This window comes from Hemitrygon akajei, chromosome 8 (genome assembly GCF_048418815.1).
Source record: "Hemitrygon akajei chromosome 8, sHemAka1.3, whole genome shotgun sequence".
NCBI lineage: Eukaryota > Metazoa > Chordata > Chondrichthyes > Myliobatiformes > Dasyatidae > Hemitrygon > Hemitrygon akajei.
Window position 1 is genome coordinate 120,396,996 of NC_133131.1, and position 22,485 is coordinate 120,419,480.

General features: G+C 40.8%; 1 protein-coding gene across 4 annotated transcripts in view; it reads right to left on the minus strand.

Annotated features, from left to right (window-relative positions):
- Nucleotides 1–22,485, minus strand: part of ankib1a (ankyrin repeat and IBR domain containing 1a) — a 92,331-nt gene that overhangs the window by 69,544 nt on the left and 302 nt on the right. For 3 of the 4 annotated variants that reach the window (XM_073054478.1, XM_073054479.1, XM_073054476.1), the window contains exons 2-3: nucleotides 12,259–12,370; nucleotides 645–906 (exon numbers count right to left, since the gene is read on the minus strand). In XM_073054478.1, coding sequence (XP_072910579.1) covers nucleotides 645–832 — 188 coding nt within the window. In that variant the 5' untranslated portion in view covers nucleotides 833–906; nucleotides 12,259–12,370. The remainder of the gene's footprint in view (nucleotides 1–644; nucleotides 907–12,258; nucleotides 12,371–22,485) is intronic. The other variant, XM_073054477.1, reaches the window with a different exon arrangement.

Genomic DNA, 22,485 nt, shown 5'->3' on the forward strand with positions numbered 1-22,485 from the left:
TAGAAGAAAGTTGGGAACCTCTTATTTAGAGAGAGTAGAATGGTTTCAAGAGGTAGTTATACAGAACTGGGTGCCAGTGCTCAGGCAGAAATGAACACCTGTTTATTGCATAGTAACACAGATAAGACGACAAGGATAGTTCCTCATCGAGCAGGGGTTAAGAGAAGAAGCAGGATGATAAAGTGGAAACTATTGCAGATTTCCAGTAAAAGCTCCATTTAGAAGTGATTAATAAATCAAATGCAATCGACATACTAAAGTTAAATGGATTTGGTAGAAATTTAAGTTCACAAAGGAAAAAATAGACTTTATTGATTGGAGGCTTTCAATAGACAATATATAAGATACTGCAGCAAAATACTTTTTCCTGCATCGCCTATTTGCCTACATCTCTACCTGAAATTTCAACTGTCCTGCAGTTAAATAATAACAGCAGAATAATTATCACTTATATCTTCCAATGCTTAATTTATCATGGAAATTCAGGTGAAATACAAATTCAGTTCATAATACTAAAAGGAATCTTGAAAGCAAAACAACAGATGTGACTATGGGTAGTAAAAATAGTTTTGCATAACAAGAGTTAAGCCATGAGATTTCTATAAATTACATTGCAAATTAAGCAACCAATTTTGAAAACTCACCGCAACAACTTGGTCATAGCATGTCTGGCAGCATAATGAAGAGGAGTGTTATGTTGATAGGGTTCCCCATAAGAAGCATTTGGATCCAAAGATTCTTTGAACTGAGGATTGCTCTCATAGAGTTGGTAAGCCAAGGACTCATCCCCATTTATGAGAGCTTTACGAAATTTAGTTGTGGTGTTCCCCATATTTTATTGGGAATTGTTGGCACTTTCAGTTTCAGCTACTTGACATGCTGATATCCAAAAGCATGCTTCACATCCTATAGAATGAAAAGAGACTTCAAATAATGCACTTGTGAAGAAGCAATCCTTTGATGCTTCTGTACAAATTATTCTTCTGCGTAGATTATTCTCAACCATTATAATTACATAAGAGGTTTTCATTCCCAATAATTAGTTCAGTCACATCCACGTGTATTTTTTGATTGAATGTCTTGCCAAATGTTAAGTACTTTTAGGCTTGGTTTCTGTCTCAAAATAACCACTATAGCTTTTTTAATTCCAGAAAGGGACTATTACATCAATTCATATAATTATTGAAGAAAAGACAAGTCCACTTTGTGATTATTCCAGCTGGACATTACACAACTTTTGTCCCACATTTACCCAGGGTTACAGGTAATGGAACTGGGCTGAGAGCCAGGCAAGCTAAATACCTTATTCAATGTTCTGCTATTTCTAGTTTGTGGACAATAAGCTCTCAATTATGAAGTTTTTCATCTTATTTTTCCAATAAAAAATTAAGCCTTAAAAATTTAACAAATCCAGATGCAACCAATTTAAGTTGTGTTCCACAACAAGTATCTCTAGTTATCAAAAAACATGACATCTATAATTAAGAATTTATATTTAGCAGAACCCGAGAAAATTTTTTACATATGATGCTAGCTATTTTTCACAGAACACAATGTGCAAATAGCATTCAGGAAGCAAAAAGCACAATCTAAATAGAGGGAGACTGCAAATACATGCAGTTCAGAGGGAATTACATGTTCTAGTACATGAACCACAAAGTTAGTAGGCATGTCCAGCAAGTGGTTAATGTGGAAAATGTCATGTTGGCCTTTATTGCAAAGCAGTTGGAGTTTAAAAATAGGTAAGTTTTGTAACAGTTGTGCAGGATTTTGGTGGCCATATATGGAATACTGGGCACAGTTTTGGTGCCTTACCTAAAAAGGGATATAGTAGCATTGGAGACATTCCAAAGGAGATTCACCAAGTTAATTACTGAGATGAGAATTACAGTCCAAACAACAGAGGCTAGACAGTTTGGGTCTGATTTCTTCAGAGATTTGAACAGTAAAGCATGATCTTATTCAAACATAAGATCCGAAATAGAATGACAGGGTAGATGCTGAGACATTTTTACTCAGAGGGGAGTTAGTCTCTGGAATTCTCTATATGAGGGTGGTAGAGTTCAGATTATTAGATATCTTTAAGGTGGAGATGGGTATGTACTTGAAAGACAGAGTCTTTACTGGTCTATAATTTCCTTTCTGCTGCCTCCCTCCTTTCTTAAAGAGTGAAGTGACATCTGCAATTTTTCAGTCCTCTGGCACTATGCCAAAGGACAATGATTCTTGAAAGATCATTAATAATGCTTCCACATTCTCCACCACTACTTCTTTCAGAACCTGAAGGTACAGTTCATCTGGTCTGGGTGACTTATGAACCTTTAGGTCTTTCAGCTTTTTAAGCACCTTCTCCTTTGTAATAGTAACAGCACTCACTTCTCTTTCCTCACACCCTTCAACATCAATCACACTACTATTGTCTTTTGTAGTGAAGGCCAATGCAAAATACTCATTTATCTGCCATCTCCTTGTCCCGTTATTATTTTTCCAGCCTCATTTCCTAGCAGTTCAATATCCACTCTCATCTCTCTTTTATTTTCACATGTTGAAAAAGCTTTTAATTGATATTGTTTGCGGGCTTGCTTTCATATTTCATCTTTTCCCTTCTAATGATCCTTTTAGTTGTTTTGTGTAGGTTTTTAAAAGCTTCTCAAAGCTCTATCTTCCCACTAATTTTTGCTTTGTTGTATGCCCTCTCTTTTGCTTTTACATCAGCTTTGATTTCTCTTGTCAGCCTTGGTTGCACTATGTTGCTATTTGAGTATTTCTTTATTTTTGCAATACATCTATTGTGCACCTTTCTCATTTCCCCCCAGAAACTCAATCCATTGTTGTTCTGCTATCATCCCTGCTGCATCTCCTTCCTATTTATTTTTTTGAACTCCTCTCTCATACCACTGTAATTTCCTTACTCCACGGAAATACTGCTACGATAGACTTTACTTTCTCCCTATCAAATTTCAAGTTGAACTCAATCATATTGTGATTACTGTCTCCTAAGTGTTCTTTTACTTTATGCTCTCTAATCACCTCCAGTTCATTACATAACACCCAATCCAGTACAGCTGATCCTCTAGTATGCTCAACAACAAACTACTCTAAAAAGCTATCTCTTAGGCATTCAACAAACTCACTCTCTTGAGATCCATTACCAATCCGATTTTCCCAATCGACCTGCATGTTAAAAGCTCCCATGACGATTATAACATAGCCCTTTTGACACCCCTTTTTGATTTCCCGTTGTAATCTGCAGTCTATATCCCAGCTACTGTTTGGAGGCCTGTATATAACTACCATCAGGGTCCTTTTACCCTTAACTCAACATCTTCCTACATCTTAAGTCACATCTTTCTACTGATTTGATTGCATTCTTTACCAGCAAAGCCACGCCAAGCCCTCTGCTTACCTTCCTATCCCTCCGATACCATGTGTAATCTTGGACATTCAGCTCCTAACTACAATGATTCAGTGATGGCCACAACATTGTACCTGACAATCGGTAATAGTGCAACAAGAGCATCCACCTTATTTCTTATACTCTGTGCAATGAGATATAACACTGAGTACTGTATTTGCATTCCTTTCTGATTCTGCATCTCTAATGCACTGATACTCGCCCTGCTGGCTGCAATTTTGTCCTCATTTGCCTGCCCTTTCTGACAGCCTGACTGCACGTTATCTTTGCTTTATTACCTTCCGTTCTATCGCGAGTCCCTTCACTCTGGTTCCCACCCCTTCTGAAATTGAGGGTATAGGAACCAGCACAGAAGAAGAGATAAAACCAGCACGTATCAGCCATGAAGATAGTGAAAGGTAAAGCAGGCCTGAGGGGCTTTGTGGCCTACTTCTGCTCCTATTTTCTTGTGAGTATAAACTAAATTTCTATTGAAAAATAAAAAGCTACTGGCATATAATAAAAATTTAGAACAATTGTTACAGTATGTGGTCACCCACTCAAGCTGCATAATATGTCAAAATTGTGTTGACATTTCTAAACTGGAATCCAGTTCTTCCTACATAGGCAGTCGCAGATTTGCATGGATTCGATGAGAGCCAGGAACGCACTGAGTGACAGAACCCAACACATGTCACTCTATTGACATTCAACAGTAGAGCTCCGTTTTGCTGCCTTTCCCTGACATTTTATAGGAGAAATCATCTTCTCCCAATTCCATGCTGGTCATACTTGCTATGGGATGAAGACAACATTCGTTTCAATTGCTATCCTTGATTTGAAGATGAGAAAGTTTTTCTTAAACTATAATTAAAAGTTTTTTACATTTTTCTTAGCTTCAGTAAATTTCAAATGTTAAATTATCCACATTATTGTAATCTTATAAGTGTTTCCAAACATCAGAGCATCTTCGGCTTGATTTCCTTGGGGCAATGAGACAAATAAGTGTAGAAGAGGCATAGATGGCTTTTCCCCATGGTAGAGATATCTAAAAGAGGGTGAGGTTGAGGACGAGAGGAAGGAGTTTCAGGAGGACTCTCACCAAGAATGAAAACGGTATAGCATGTAAATAGATCACTTGGTCCAACTCATCCCCTTTGAAAAGTGGGCACCCATTTCCCAACACTAAGTCCACAGACTTCTACCTCCAGACAATTCAAGTGATCATATAGACACTTAAATGCTGTTAGCAACCTAGATTCAACTACTTTATTGGGCAATGCATTTTCCTACACTCTAGGGTAATTGCTGTTCTCTGGGTCAACGTTTCCCTGATATCCCCTCTGAATCTCTTTCTCTTAAAACTACAGAACACTGACTTAAGTTACTTACTCTGATAGGAGGAAAAGTATCCTGCAGTATACTCTATCTATATCTCATATATGTCAGTCATGAACCCTCAACCTCCTTGTTTTCAACAAGAACATAAGAAAGAGGAGCAGGAATAGGCCTTCTAGTCTGTTGAGTGTGCTCTGCCGTTCACTAAGATCGTGGATCATTTGGCCATGGGTTCAGCTCCACCTACCTGCTGTTTCCCCTTCGCTACTCCTGAATCTTAAGGCAATGTCTGCTAGTTCTAGTTTCACCAGTGGTTGCAACTTTCCTGCCTCTATCTTATCCATCCCTTTCATAATTTTATGTTTCTATAAGATCTATTACTCTGAATACCATGAGTATAATCACAGATGACTCAAATTCTTTGTAAACAACCTTGTTAATCTCTTCTGCACTGCTACCAAGGCCAGTACGACATTCTTCAAGTAAGGAGACCAGAACTGCACACAGTACTCCAACTGCGGTCTCATCAGTACCCTGGTACAGTTGCAGCATAACCTCCCTGCTCCAGCAGTGAAGGTCAATATTCCATTTCCTTGTTGATAACCTGTTGCATCTGCAAACCAATATTTTACAATTCATGCACGAGTACTCACAAGTCTCTCCAAACAGAATGCTCCAAAATTTCACCTTTTAAATAGTAATGCGATATTCTACATTTCCTTCTAAAGTGGATGACCTCGCACTTACCAGCATTGTACTCCATTTGTCAGACTCCTGCTCACCCTTATAGCCTACCTGTATCTCTCTGCAGACTGTCTGCATAAAAACATAGAAAACCTACAGCACAACACAGACCTTTCGGCCCAGAATGCAGTGCTGAGCATGTACTTATTTTAGAAATAACCTAGGGTTACCCATATCCCTCTATTTTTCTAAGTTCCATGTACTTATCCAAGAGTCTCTTGAAGGACCCTATTATATTTGTTTCCACCACGTCGCCAGCAGCCCATTCCACACACTCACCACATTCAGCGTAAAAAACTTACTCCTGACATCTCCACTGTATCTACTTCCAAGCACTTTAAAACTGTGCCCTCTCGTGTTAGCCATTTCAGCCCTGGGGAAAAGCCTCTGACTATCCACACAATCAATGCTTCTCATCATCTTATAGACCTCTATCCGGCCAGCTCTCGTCATCCAGCGCTCCAAGGAGAAAAGGCCAAGTTCACTCAACCTGTTCTCATAAGGCATGCTTCCCAATCCAGGCAACATTCTTGTAAATCTCCCCTGCACCCTTTCTATAGTTTCCACGTCCTTCCTATAGTGAGGTGACGCGAACTGAGCACAGTACTCCAAGTGGGGTCTGACCAGGATCCTAAATAGCTATAACATTACCTCTCGGCTCTTGAACTCAATCCCACGGTTAATGAAGGCCAATACACTGTACACCTTCCTAACTACACAGTCAACCTGCACAGCAGCTTTCAGTGTCCTATGGACTCAGACCCCAAGATCCTTCTGATCCTCCACACTGCCAAGAGTCTTACCATTAATACTATTTTCTGCCATCATATTTGACCTACCAAAATAAAACACCTCACACTCACCTGGGTTGAACTCCATCTGCCACTTCTCAGCCCAGTTTTGCATCCTATCGACATCCCATTGTAACTTCTGACAGCCCTCCACACTATCCACAACACCCCCAACCTTTGTGTCATCAACAAATTTACTAACTCATCCCTCCACTTCCTCACCCAGATCATTTATAAAAATCACTTAGAGAAGGTGACCCAGAACAGATCCCTGAGGCACCCCACTGATCACCGTCTTCCATGCAGAATATGACCCGTCTACAACCACTCTTTGACTTCTGTGGCAAGCCAATTCTGGATCCACAAAGCAAGGTCCCCTTGGATCTCATGTGTCCTTACTTTCTCAATAAGCTTCGCATGGGCTACCTTGTCAAGTGCCTTGCTGAAATCCATATACACTACACCTACTGCTCTACCTTCATCAATGTGTTTAGTCACATCCTCAAAAAATTCAATCAGGCTCGGAAAGCATGACCTGCCTTTCACAGAGCCATCCTGACTATTCCGAATCATATTATGCCTCTCCAAATGTTCATTGTCCTGCTTCTCAGGATTTTCAACATTAACTTACCAACCACTGAAGTAAGACTCATTGGTCTATAATTTCTAGGGCTGTCTCTACTCCCTCTCTTGAATAAGGGAACAACATCTGCAACCCTCCAATCCTCCGGAACCTCTCCCATCCCTATTGATGATGCAAAGATCATTGCCAGAGGCTCAGCAATCTCCTCCGTCACCTCCCACAGTAGTCTGGGGTATATCTCATCCGGTCCCATTGACTTATTGAACTTGATGCTTTCCAAAAACTCCAGAAGATCCTCTTTCTTAATGTCTTTATGCTCAAGCTTTTCAGTCCGCTGCAAGTCATCCCTATAATCCCCAATATCCTTTTCCATAGTGAATACTGAAGCAAAGTATTCATTAAGACCTCTGCTATCTCCTCCGGTTCCATACACACACTTTTCCACTGTCACACTTGATTGGTCCTATTCTCTCATGTCTTATCCACTTGTTCTTTGCATACTTGTAGAATGCCTTGGGCCTTTCCATAATCCTGCTTGCCAAGGCCTTCTCATGGCCCATTCTGGCTCTCCTAATTTCATTCTTAAACTTGTTCCTGCTAGCCTTATAATTTTCTAGATCTCTATCATTAATCTAGTTTTCTGAACCTTTCGTAAGCTTTTCTTTTCCTCTTGACTAGATTTTTAACAACCTTTGTACACCATGGTTCCTGTACCCTGCCATCCTTTCCGTTTCTTTGGAACGTACCTACGCAGCAAGCCACGCAAATATCCTCTGAACATTTGCCACATTTCTGCCATACGTTTCCCTGAGAACATCTGCTCCCAATTTATACTTCCAAGTTTCTGCCAGATACCTTCATATTTCACCTTACTCCAATTAAACGCTTTTGTAACTTGTCTGCTCCCATCCCTCTCCAATGCTATGGTAAAGGAGATAGAATTGTAATCACTATCTCAAAAATGCTCTCCTACTGACAGACCTGACACCTGACCAGGTTCATTTCCCAATACCAGATAAAGTACAGCCTCTCCTCTTGTAGGCTTATCTACATATTGTGTCAAGAAACCTTCCTGAACACACCTAACAAACTCCACCCCATCGAAACCCCTTGTCCTAGAGAGATGCCAATCAATATGGGGAAATTAAAATCTCCCACCACGACAACACCGTTATTATTGCACCATTCCAGAATCTGTCTATCTGCTCCTAGATGCCCCTGTTACTATTGGGTGGTCTGTAAAAAACACCCAGTAGAGTTACTGACCCCTTCCTGTTTCTAAATTCCACCCACAAAAACTCAGTAGACAATCCCTCCATGACTTCCTCCTTTTCTGCAGGTGTGACACTATCTCTGATCAGCAGTGCTATGCCCCCACCTCTTATGCCCCTCTCCCTGTCCTTTCTGAAACATCTAAAGTTTAACACTCTAACTAGCTATTCCTGCCCCTGAGCCATCCAAGTCTCTGTAATGGCCACATCATCATAGCTCTAAGTACTGACCTATGCTCTAAGCTCATCCGCTTTGTTCATGATACTTCTTGCATTAAAATAAGACACTCAAATCATCAGTCTGAGCACATCCCTTCTCTATCATCTGTCTATCCTCCCTCTCACACTGCCTACAAGCTTTCTCTATTTGTGAGCCAACTGCTCCTTTCTCCATTTCTTCAGTTCGGTTCTCACCCCCCAGCAATTCTAGTTTAAACTCTCCCTAACAGCCGTAGCAAACCTCCCTGAGAGGATATTAGTCCCTCTGGGATCCTTACTGTACAGGTCACGCCTGCCCCAAGAGGTCCCAATAATCCCTGCCCCCTGCTCCATCTCTCAGCCACACATTTATCCTCCAGCTCACTCTATTCTTATACACACTGTCATGTGGCACAGGCAGTAATCCCGAGATTACTATCCTTGGGGTCCTGTTTCTTAGTTTCTTTCCAAACTCTCTATAATCTGTTTTCATCCCTTTTCCCACCTATGTTGTTGGTACCAATATGTACCATGACCTCTGGTTGCTCTCCTTCCCACTTCAGGATATCGTGGACGCAATCAGAAATATCCCGAACCCTGGCACCTGGGAGGCAAGCTACCATCGTTTTTCTTTCCTGCGTCCACAGATTCCCCTGTCTAACCCCCTACCTATACAGTCCCCTATCACTGCTGCCATCCTCTTCCTTTCTCTACTCTTCTGAGCCACATGGCCAGACTCTGCCAGAGGCGCAGCCACTGTTGCTTCCCCCAGGTGTGTCGTCTCCCCATCAGTACTCAAACAGGAGTACTTATTATTAAGTGGGACAGCCACAGGGGTACTCTCTAGTATCTGACTCTAGTCCTTCCATCTCCTGACTGCTACCCACTTATCTGTCTCCCAAGGCCTCAGTGTGACTACTTGCCTATAGCTCCTATCTATCACCTCCTCACTTTCCCTGACCAGATGAAGGTCATCTGTACAATTTTAAGAAATTAGAAATTTGTCATTTCTACATTGAAGCATCATAATATACACTAAAATGTTCCATCATTTGCAATTTGCTTTTCCGTTAAACAGTGTGATCAGTAAACTTAGATATGCTAGACTCAGTCTCCTCTTCCAAATTGTTAATGGATATCATGAACAGTTGTGGGCACAGTACCGACCGCTGTTGCACTCTGCTCACCTCTGACTGCTCATCAGAGAAACATCCTTTTATCCTAACACTCTGTTTTCTATTGGCTAAATAAACCTTTATCCACATTAATACAATACACCCCCCCCCACACACACACACACTCCATGCATCGTTATGAATAAGTCTTTTATGTTGTACCTTATTGAACAGCTTCTGGAAATCTGAGTGTACAACATCCACTTCTAGCCACAACTCTCACTATTCACGGCACTCATCATATTCTCAAAGAGCTCTAGAAAGTTTGTCAAACAGGACCTGCCCTTGAAGAATCCATGTTGCCTGCCTGATGGAACCACTTCTATCCAGGCATCTTACTATTTCCTCCTTTTACATTCTTCCCCCCACCCCTCCCAAAACTACAGATGGTAAGCTGACTGGCCTATAGTAACCTTCTTTTTGTCAATTTCCCTTTCTAATCAGTGGTGTGACATTTGCTGTTACCCAATCCTTCAAGACCCACCCAGAGAATTTTAAGTTATCACGAATGTGTCTACTATAACTTTTGCCATTTCTTCCAATAACTTGGTATTACTCAGAGGCCTAAAGACAAGTCCTACCAGAGATTTTTTTCTTGTTACTATGCTTAATCTTCACTCAGATGAACTCAACTTTATGCTCCTTAGATCTTATTGCCCTATTCTTATCCTTAATTAAGAGTGCTACTCTACCTCCTTTATCTTCCCAACCATCTTTCCGTGTTACCTGATACAATGGGATAATTCATTCCCAATCATTTCCACCCTGTAACCATGTTTCTGTAATAGCCACCAAATCATACCCCTTTGTACTAATTTGTGCCACAAGTTCACTGATCTTGTTTCAAACACGAGCATTCAGATAGTGTCCTTAAACTCACTGACTTTTGAGAATCCAGTAGCCTTTGGATTTTTCTGTACTTGGCTCTGACTTTTCTATTTTCTAACTTTAGCTTGGTCTCTGCATTACTTCTCTGTCTTTCTGCATGGATTCACATCCCTGTGCCGTATTCCCTCCCCAACAGTACTAGCAAACAATCCCTCCCCAGGACACTGATCTTGTTCCTGTCAATCGGTGTAAACTGTTCAGTTTGTACTGATTCCACCTTATCCAGAACCAATTCCAGTTCCCCAGGAATCTGAACCCCTCCCTCCTGCACCATGGCTCAAGCCACATAGTCAACCTAATTATGCTGCTATTCCTACTTTGACTAACACATGTCAAAGGTAGCAATCCTGAGAACTGGTCTTTCTTAATTTATCTCCTAGCTTCCTAAATTCAGCTTGTAGGGCCTCCTTCCACTTTTTTCTATATTGTTGGTACCTGTGTGCATGACAGCTGGCTGTTCACTCTCCCCCTCTAGAATGCCTTCCAGCTGCTCTGAGATGTTCCTTACCCTTGCCACATACCTAACAGGAGTCCTATTTGCAGCCATAAAAGCTCCCTTCTATTCCTCCTACCTTGATAGTTCTCCTGCCCTCATGTGCAGCAGAGTCACCCACAGTACCATGACCTTAGCAACTGCTGCCTTCTCCAATGAGCCATCTCCCTCAACAATATCCAAAGAATGATTTCACCAGTCTCTCCTTGTAACTGAAAAGGCCAAACACAAGCAAATCGGACTAGCTTAGATGGGCGTGTTGGTTGCATGGATTGGTTAGGCCAAAGGACCTTTTTCTGTGCTGTTTGAATCCATGATCTAAGAGTAGATGCTCTGAACCTACTTTTGTCAGGTCTTGCCTTATGCTAATGAAATAGGCTTGAGTGTCAGCAATACCATAGACCCTCCCCAAGCTGATGAAAGCTTTTTCATCTACTAGTAATCCTCCTTTCATTAAAATTGATGCAATTTAGCTTTGAATTCCTTTGATGTATACTTGCTCACTCACTTTTCATTTCTCATAATTTCTTATAATTATAATTTCCCCTCTCGGTGATAGTACTTTTTTTCTCCTCCAGGTAACAGTACCTTTCCATCTGGAAAATTACACTGCTCCCTTTCTTCTACCGATTCAATTTGATCTTCTGCAACAATACTAGCTAACCTCCCAACAAGATTAATGAGAAACCCAAGTTGTTTGTACTAGTCCCACCCTCCCTAAAAATAGTCCCAATAATTCATAAACCTAAACACAATCCCATAACCCTGGTTGCTAACGTAAGTGGCAAATGTTTCTCCCTTCTTCTGCCCTTCCCCCATCTAGAGTTAATTGATATCTTGAATGTGTTGCCTTGGAGGTGGTGTATTCTGATATAATTACATTTAAGGCATTTAGCCAAACACGGATACTACTGAAGGCAAAATAGATCAGTGTAGATGGTCAAAAGATCAGCCTGGATTTGGTGGGTTGAATAGCCCAATTTAGTGCTGTAGGAGGAACTAATAAGATGGTCAGGTTTAGATACGAAGCACTGCTACCCACTCCCAGTTTTGTTCCTGTTAAAGCTGCTAGGCTATTCTGGGAAGTGGGGTAGGACAAAGGACTCAGAACTTCACTGCCCAAAAGCCACTTACTACTGTGGTCTGAGTACATCTTGCCACACTTCCCTGATCAGTTCCATAAACACCTCTAACCATTACCACCCTTTCCCACAAACCAAACCTGCTCAAATAAACATTAGCATGTGCACTCTGCCAGAGCTGGATTTAGCATTATTTGGTCCAACTGTTGCTTAACTAGTTTTACTTGGACTACGAAGAGAACAATACAAAAGTACTCAGACACACAAGCACAAAAATAATTCCTGCCCCAAAGAAACGCACCTTCTGTCAGCTTTTTGTGAGAGGACATCATTGATGACACCACCATGAAAAAAAAATCCAGACAGTAAAATTCTGAAGGAGCACATATGGCAGTTAAGACCACAGTTAGCACCTAAGAGAAAAATATTAAGAAGTATTATTGTAAACACATGCATCATGCAAGATAATCCTAAAGAGAGTTGAACTGTTAGTCATTTTAATTTCTTCAAAACTGAGTCTGACTAAGAGCTTACTTTAACTATAATTACAATGCCAATGGGGAGAAAACATTTTACTAAATCTTTCCAACATCTCTCAGGATCGATCAAAACAGAATGATTTTTCATTACTCTCCCCAAACCCATAAAGCCACTTTACCCAGACAGCCATTAATTATTGATACTTAAAATTACATAAATAACTGCCTTTTGAAAATAACCAACTACTTTGATTGTGAATCATGAGAAACTTCCCCACTAAAATATATCGTAACTTGAATACATGTAGTTAAATGTGAGAGTAAAAGAACTAAAAGCAACACAAGGAAATATGTGCAATCCCCAACTAGATGTTGTCACCAGAGGTATTATCACAAGTAAATTAAACAATAACTGCCAAAATCAAATTGAAAAGAAAATGTACATAGCTATTGGAAGAACCATATACCAGTAGGTTTGAAGGATACATATTAATAGTCACATACATCAAAGCATATGGTGAAATGTGTTGTTTGTGGAAGATCAAATCAGCGATGGTTATGGTTCCAGCACCAACATAGTATGCTCACAACTCACTAACCCTAACCTTGGAATGTGAGGGCAAATGGAAGCATCAGGAGGAATCCCACAGTCATGAGGAGAACGAACAAACCTGCTTACAGGCAGAGTCAAGAATTGAACCCTATCTTACAGCTGCTGCTGTCAAGTGATGCGCTAGCCACTATGCTACCATATCATTTCTGCAATTGATTGGTTAAACTAGCAAAGCCATGATGAGCCAAATGGCCCGCTTCAGTGATACATCACAATACAATTTCATTTGTGTGTGGAGGCTGTTATCTACTCTACCAAAAGCAATTCACAAGTTCCAATTTTCCTTTAAGAAAAAACTACTGCAGAGTTATGGCAACAAATAACTTGCATCTTGGGGCAAGGAAAGAAAAAGGATCAGATGTTGGTTGTTGTTTAGTGCTATTCATAAATCCTCAGCATGAAATATGACCTCAAAAACATTCATACAAGGGCTGACAAGTGGCATTCACACCATAGAATTGTGGGGTTATAAGGATACCACAAGAGAGAATCAAACAACTTGCAACACAAAGTTCTGTTGGAACTCAGTAAGTCAGGTGGCATCTAAGGAGGGAAATAAACAGGTGACACGCTTCATTAGGAGTCCCGATGAGGGGACTCGGCCAAAAACGTATCCTGTTCATTCCTCTCCATAGATGCTGTCTGAACTACTGAAATCCTCTACCAATTTGTATGTGTTGTTGGAATATTACCAGCTGTAGGTTCCCTTCAAAGTTGACTTCCTAACCAACAGACTACAATCAGCAAGGTTAGGCAGCAACACCTTTATCCTGACTAGTCCTTACACTGGTGCCCTGCAAACCCACGTCTCCAGCCCCTTTACTCCTTATACACTCATCACTGTGCGGCTGGATTCCGTTCTAACTCCATCTACAAGCTCACAGATGACATGAACGCAGAGGGCTAGATCTCATACAAGGACTAGACAGTGTACAGGTAGGAGTTACAGAATATAGTGGCATGGTGTCAAGACAATAACCTTTCCCAGAATGTCAACAAAAGAGTTCATCACTGACTTGAGGAAACAGTGCAGAGTATACACTTCTATATATTTCAATGGTGTGGAGGAGGCATGGTCGATAGCCAAGAAAGGACACCAGTACCACTGCTTCTGAGGAAGACTCAAGAAATTCAGCATGTCCCTGTTGACTGTTACCAATTTTTATAAATGCACCATAGAAAACATCTCATCTGGATGTGTCACCGTTTGGTATGGCAATAACTATGCCCAAGAAGTAGCAGAGTTGTGGACATAGCTCAGATAATCACGCAAACAAGCCTCTCCTCCATGGATTCGCTCAACACTTCCAGATGCCTCAGGAAAACAGTCAACATAATTAAAGATCCTACACATCTCCGACATTCTCTCCACTTCCCCCATCCATCAGACAGGAGATAAGTGCTTGAAAATACACACCACCAAACTCAAGCATAGCTTCTGCCCCATTGTTATCAAACTCTTTAATGAACCTCTTGTATGATAAAGATGAATTCTTGACCTCACAGTCTACCTCTCGTACTTTATTTTCTACCTGCACTGTACTTTCTCTGTAACTGTAACACTATTCTGTATTGTCATTGCCTTTCCCTTCGAACTACATTGATGCATTTATGTCCTGAAATGATCCGTACAGATGGCATGCCAAACTAAATTATTGCACTACATCTCAGATCTCAGTTAACGTGACAACAATAAACCAATTTACGCCCCTTCCTGACTTCAAAATACATTGCCAGTCTCTGAAATCTGCTGGAACTGAATCCTGGATCTCTTTGCAGAACAACCTTCACTAAATGTTTAAGGTAACTTACCATCACCTCATAAGTGCAATTAGGAATGGACACTAAATGATGGCCTTGCCAGCATTGCCCAGATCCTGAAAATACCTTCCTCATATTAACTGATCAATTTTGCATAACCCCAGATCTTTGCAGACACTTTTTGGATTATATTCAAGATCTCATTAGCAAATACAGCTTTCTAAATAGGTAAAATCCCACACAAGAAAAGAGAAATAATCGAAATCCATTTATCACTGCTATGAAATGCTGGCTAGCATATCTGAACTACTATCGTTTTGTATAGCTCAATTAAGATAAAAGGGTCACAAGTTGCAGCTTCGCTTGAAGCAAAATTACTTTTATTCCAGGGATATTATGGACGACTAAGGCTATTTGTATCATCTTATCATTTTAGTACCTACTATAGGTTGCGTACCCCTTATCCAAAATGTTTGGATTTTTGGACTTCAGAATATATATTGAGACAGCTTAGGATCACCACCATTTCAGACTCAGAATTCATGTGCTACCAGTAAGCATTCTTTGTCTTACACTTCTTTGTCACACATAAGTACAGTTTCAAGAAAAATTTTGTGAACACTGTGCAATTAGATTAATTACTCATAAAATAGGCCTGATCTTCATGTAAGTCACAGTAGTAGACAAATACAATCTGCCTGAACTACTAATGCACAATTGTACTTTCAATGTCTTTATTGAACACATTGTTTAATCATTCATAGTCCAGGCTAGAAAAATTATGTGAACCCCAGTATTTAATAACTGGTAGAAACTCCTTTAGCAGCAATAAGCTCCACCAAATGTTTCCTGTAACTGCTGATCAGACATACACAACAGCAAGGAGGAATTTTAGACCATTCCTCCATACAAAACTATTTCAGTTCATCAATATTTCTGGGACACCTTGGATGAACAGCCCTCTTCAGGTTGTGCCACAGCATCTCAACTGGAGTCTGGACTCTGACTTGGCCATTCCAAAATACTAATTTTCTTCTTTTTAAAAAATTCTGTTGTTGATTTACTCTTGAGTTTTGGTTCATCATCATGTTGCATCATCCAATCTGTATTAAGCTTTAGGTGACAGACTGCTACCCTGAAATTCTCCTGTAAAATGTCTTGATACAATTTTGACTTATAGACTGATAGCGTCAAGTCAGAGTCCAGAACTTAACGCAACTAAGAAGCTGTGGCATGACCAGAAGAGGGCTGTACATACAAGGTATCCCAGAAATATTGATGAACTGAAACAGTTTTGTATGGAGGAATGGTCTAAAATTCCTCCTTGCCGATGTGCAAGTCTGATCAGCAGCTACAGGAAACATTTGGTGGAGTTTATTGTTGCTAAAGGAGGTTCTACCAGTTAATAAACACAAGGGTTCATTCACATACTTCCTCCAGTCTGGACTGTGAATGATTAAACGGTAAATTTTATCAAGTACAGAGATATTAGTGTGCTTTCTTGTAGATATGATTTTGTAAATATTGGCATTTTTCTTTTCACTCATTTTTGTAAGCTTAGTTTTTGACACACCTCATAAATACTCAAGGGTCAAGTGATTCCAGGCGTTTTCTCTATGCTCATAACGATGTATCTAACATGGAGGTTATATTCTTTTTGATCTACAGACAAAAGATGTACGTGACTTAGGGAGATAAAATGGTCTCCCATGCAGTTATTTTTCTTTCACCAACTTTTCTCAATTGCCATAGTATTTAAACTGTGGTCTTCAGCTATCTTTCTTCACTTGAGCACAGTAAAGTTGCTTTGATTCTTATTTTATCACATGAAAGAGAACAACAGCACATTCTTTCCAGTTAATTATAATGTAAATATAAATTGGTGGAGATAAGGGGATAATGGTGTATTTGGCCATTCGGAATGTCAGGCACTACCAACAGAAAAGTGTTTAGTGCCACAGGTGCTCCAGAGGCTGTCAAAATTTACTAGTGTTTTCATAACAAATTGTTTTGAAGGCTATGTCTTAGAATGCCCTGAGGATATGAAAGACACTATTTTGTTCTGTTTCAACACACTAATTTAGAGTCATGCTATCATGCCTAACATGTGTTGAGCCCATTTCTGCCTTTGCTCATACACTTACTGATAGATTTGGCTCTTTATCAAGCATCGAATCAATGTTAAAATTCCCATGTTTGTTTTAAATTCTTAGTTTTGCACATTCATATCTAATTACCTTCAACACTGTAAACCCTCTTATATGTGCTCCATTAATTTTGGCCTGTTGATTATCTGTCTCCCCCACCTCCCACCCCTACCAACAACTGTTAATTCAGTCACCATAGCCAGAAGTCTAAAATTCCTCTTCTAAGCCTTCTCTTCTTCGTCTTTATAATATTCCTTTAAATCTGCCTCATGAGGTTCCTTAAAGCCTACCTAATAAGCCTTTGGAAATCTGCCAAATACACAAAACATACACAAAGCCACAGCTGTTCCCATGAATGTGGAGGTGTGATTCTTAATTATTTAGGAATAAAATCTAACTGAAACATTATTTCTACATTTAGTTCAGAATCACCAAATAAATTGCCCATTAAGTGTGATTTTGGTTGAGCATAGACTAGGCCTCATGCTGTGAGCTCACCCTTTTCACCCAGCCAGGAGAGGAGGAGCCAGAAGCGCTGAGGTGCGGTATCCATGTTGGATTGGGCGCAAGCCCCACCGGTCGGTGCAGCTCCCCAGTATTTGCTTGGTGGACGACAAAGTAGATTGCATGTGTGCATGAGGGCTTTTTCCAGATAACAAACATTCTTACACCATCAGTCTGCAGGACTTGGGCAATATTATATTTTTTAGAGACTGTATGTTTACTGCTATCTTATATGTGCTTTGCTGAGTATGACGATTACTACTGTGCTTTTGTGCCTTGGCACTGGAGGATCACTGTTTCATTTGGCTGTATTCATAGAACAAGTCAGCAGAGACAGGTCCTTGGCCCATGTCAAATCATTTAAACTGCCTACTCCCATCGACCTGCACTAGGACCTTAGCCCCCCACACCCATGTACCGTGTACGATGTACCAATCCAAACTTCTCTTAAATGTTGAAATCAAGCTCAAATGCACCACTTGCACTGGTAGCTTGTTCGACATTCTCACGACCCTCTGAGTGAAGAAGTTTCCCCTCACACTCCCCTTAAACTTTCACCTTTAACCCATGACCTCTAGTTGTAGTCCAATCTGACCTCAGTGAAAAAAAGCCTGCTTCCATTTACCTTATCTATACCACTCATAATTTTGTATACCTCTATCACATCTCCCCTCAGTCTTCTATGTTCCAAAGAATAAGGTCTAACCCATTCAACCTTTCTCTATAACTGGCGTCCTCAAGTCCCAGCAACATCCTTGTAAATTTTCTCTGCACTCTTTCAATCTTATTTGCATCTTTCCTGCAATTAGGTGACCAAAACTACACACAATACTTCAAATTAAGCCTCACCAATGGTTATAGAACTTCAACATAACATCCCATCTCCTGTACTTAATAGGCATCTGTTAAGTCTCGAGAGACCATGGATTTGTGCCTTGGAAAGTTTCCAGGGCACAGGCCTGGGCAGGGTTGTACGGGAGACTGGCAGTTGCCCATGCTGCAAGTCTCGCCTCTCCACGCCACTGATTTTGTCCAAGGGAAGGGCAAGGGCCAATACAGCTTGGCACCGGTGTCGTCGCAGAGCAATGTATGGTTAAGTGCCTTGCTCAAGGACACGACACACTGCCTTAGCCGAGGGTCGAACTAGCGACCTTCAGATCACTAGACCAATGCCTTAACCACTTGGCCAAGCGCCTGTACTTAATACTTTGATTTATGAAGGCCAATGTGCCAAAGGCTTTCTTTACAACCCTATCTACCAATGATGCTACTTTCAATGAATCATGGACCTGTATTCTCAGATCCCTATGTTTTACAGCACTCCTCAGTGCCCTACCGTTCACTGTGTAAGACCTAGCCTGGCTGGTCCTACCGAACTGCAATACCTTGCACTTGTCTGCATTAAATTCCACCCACCATTTTTCAGCCCATTTTAACCAGCTAGTCCAGATCCCACTGCAAGCTCTGATAGTCTTCTTTGCTGTCAACTACACCCCCCATAATGTTGTCATCTGCGAATTTCCTGATCTACCATATTATCTACCAGATCGTGATACAGATGACCAACAACAATGGACCAAATAATTTAATAAAATATAATTCAAATTCAATGTGCAACCCAGGTAATCAGCAAATAGTAAACAGCCTGCTGTCCTAATGATGAGATCTTGGTGGTAATAGGGTATTCATTGAGTTAGAGTGGGTCAAAGAGATTATGGGATGGGTGGTTGGGATGCTCAACAATGCTTCGGGCCCCTTATATACAACACTCCCGGTAAATGAGGGGGTGGAGGGAGATCCCGGTGACCTTTGTGGATTGATACTATTCTCTGTAAGGCCTTGCAGTCCAGTACCCTTTCGTACTGCACAATGATGCAGCCAGACAGGACACTCACGATGGCATTCCTCGAGAAAGTTGTTAGAATATGGGTGGGGAGCCTTGTAAACCTCCATCTCAACAGAAAGTGTAGACGCTGCTGTACCCTCTTGACTAATGAGATGTTGTGGCTCCAAGTTAGATCGTGCACTATGTGTACACCAAGGAACTTTGTGCTCTTCACCCTCTCACGGCAGAGCCATTGATGTGCAATGGAGCATGGTTAACCTGTGCCTCCCTGAAGTTCACAATCATCTCATACGCCTTCTCCATGTTGAGACTCAAGTTGATCTCACACCATCTGACAAGCCTCTCTACCTCCTCTCTGTATGCCGACTCATCACTGTTGCTGATGATACACCACTTTGTATCATCAACAAATTTGATGACGCGGTTTAAGCTGGATCTGACAATGCAATCATGATTCAGCAGTGGCCAGAGTACACAGCTCTGGGGGCACCAGTCCTCAGCGTGATGGAGCTTGAGATGTTGCTGCCAACTCGGACTGACTGAGGTCTTTCTGTCAAGAAGTCCAAGATCCATTTACAGAGAGGGGTGTTGAGTACCAATGAGGACAGTTTACCCACCAGCTTCTGAGTGACGATCATGTCAAATGGCAAGCTGACATCGATGTATAGTATCCTAGTGTATGAAGCATTGTTTTCTAAGTGGTACAGGATGGAGTGGAAGACTGAACGTATGGCAACATCAGTAGACCAGTTTGAGTGTTAGGTGAAATGGAAAGAGTTCAATGTAGCTAGAAGATGGATTTTATAAGATGCATTACAAGCCGCTCAAAGCTCTTCATGATTGCTGAGGTGATACAGATCATCAGGTAAAAATACTGAGCAATTTATAAATGTCATTAGATTCAAAATCACTTTTCTACAACTTTTAATAACTAAAGTAAAATCTAGCTTGAAGGCACCTCATTTTGTACAATTTTGGTTTGTTGTTTTATGTAAAATACATAACATATCTGGCACGCTAAAGAGTCCCACACCAAATGCAAGTTTAGAAGTATTGGCTAATTTACAAGAAAACTGATTGCATTCTTGCAACACAACTTACAAAATATTAAAAAATTACAATCCCCCCTTAAATTAAACATCTTTTACTATGCTTAAACTTTTTTTGAGGACATGTACAGAATTATTTCTTTCACTTACTTTCTTTCCTAGAGAAATACTATGGGTAGCAGAGAGAGCAGGCATGGAAATTGTATTTGATTGACCACCAGGTCACACAGAGAAGCTATCTCCTTGCATCTTGGAGTTTACGTATTACCATACAAGTGTGGCAAACAAAATAAAACACTCAAAAATCTATCTAACTGTGAAAGTACCAAGCAAAAAGTATCAAACTAAAGATTTCATAATTGCAACACACACAAAATGCTGGAGGAACTCAGCAGCTCAAGCAGCATCAATGGAAAAGAGTACAGACAATGTTTCAGGTCGTACTCCTTCAACAGGACTGGATGGGAAAAAAGATGGGGAGTCAGTGTAAGAAGACAGGAGAGTGGAGGAAGAAACACAGCTGAAACCGGGGGGGGGGGGGGCAATGATTACTGTATGTTCAAGAAATCGATGTTCATGAGCTTCTGGTAATACCCCACCTCCTTCAGCATTCCCTATTCTCATCTCCCTCTTTCACCTGATTTCCTTACCTACCCATCCCCTCCTTCTGGTGCTCCTCCCCTTTTTCTTTCTTCCATGTCCTTCGGTCCTCTCCTATTAGATTTCCCCCTTCTCCAGCCCTGTATCTCTGTCACCTATTACCTTCCCAGGTTCCCCCACCCCCAGTTTCACCTATCACCTTGCGTTTCTCCCTCCCATCTCCCCCACCCGCCTTCTTACTCTGACTCATCTATTTTTTTCTGAGGTTCTGAAGGGTCTCAGCCAAAAACATTGGCTTTACTCTTTTCCATAGATGCTGCCTGACCTGCGGAGTTCCTCCAGCACTTTGCGTGGAATTCCAGCATCTGCAGATTTTCTCTTGTTTGTGATTACATAACTGCATACAGTTAACATTCAACCAAGGCTATTTTGAACAATCTAATGAAATAAGAACACTGTGGCTCATGCTGAAGTCCACACCAAGAACTCAACACGTGCATAATAAATATCTATTTAAATTTATTCATAACTGATTTGCACATCCTACCTTATCATTTTCTATACACTACTAGAGATAAGTCTTCTCTTAAATAACCCTGGCATTTGATTAGGACAAAGTCTTGATGTTAAAAGATCGATCTGGATTGCTACCATTCTAATTACAGTGCAAGACATTAACAACTGAAATATAGTTAAAAGTAGGCAAGATCTGTTAGGCATTGAAAAATAAAACATTTACTGAGAAGGTAACATCGTCAATGAAACAATCAACAACAGTTTCTGCAAACATGGGTGAACTCATTATTTACCAAGAATATTTCTCATGGAACATCAGACACTTTTTTTAAGATTAAAATTTTAGATTCAATCATTATACCAACTCATAGAATAGGGGCTCGGAACGTAACTTCTAATCGAGTTACAGTACTGCGTTAATAAAATGCCACGTTTCCCATCGTTCCCACTTCACTCTGCATTGAATGTAAATTTGCTCACTTGTTTCTACCAAGATATATTTCAAACAGACGAATGATAGACGGCTTTTTTTTGGAAACAATAAACTCAGCGTTTCTCCTGACTAACCTCCAATGTGAACAATTCTGCAGAACAGTTTTTTGAAAGAACAAACGGTCAACGCTTCGGGCCGAGACCCTTCTTCAGGCCTGGAACGTCGAGTGTTTATTTATTTCCATAGATCCTGTCTGCTGAGTTCCTCTAGCATTTTGTGTGTGTTGCTTTGTAATTTCCAGCATCTGCAGACTTCCTAATATTTACAGCTTCTGAAAGAAAGTGTTGATCGCACTGCTAGTACTCAAGTACTACTACATAAGAGACTGCAGATGCTTGAAGCAAACTGCTGGAAGAACCCAGCGGATCAAGCATCATCCATGGAGGCAAAGGGATGGACCATAGTACCACCTAGCGCCCTAGTACCGCCGCTGTTGCTAAGAACCAACCCATCCATCTATAGCGGGCACTGTCCAACCGACGCAGCAATCGCAAGCGGAGACGGCGCATAGTAACGCCGC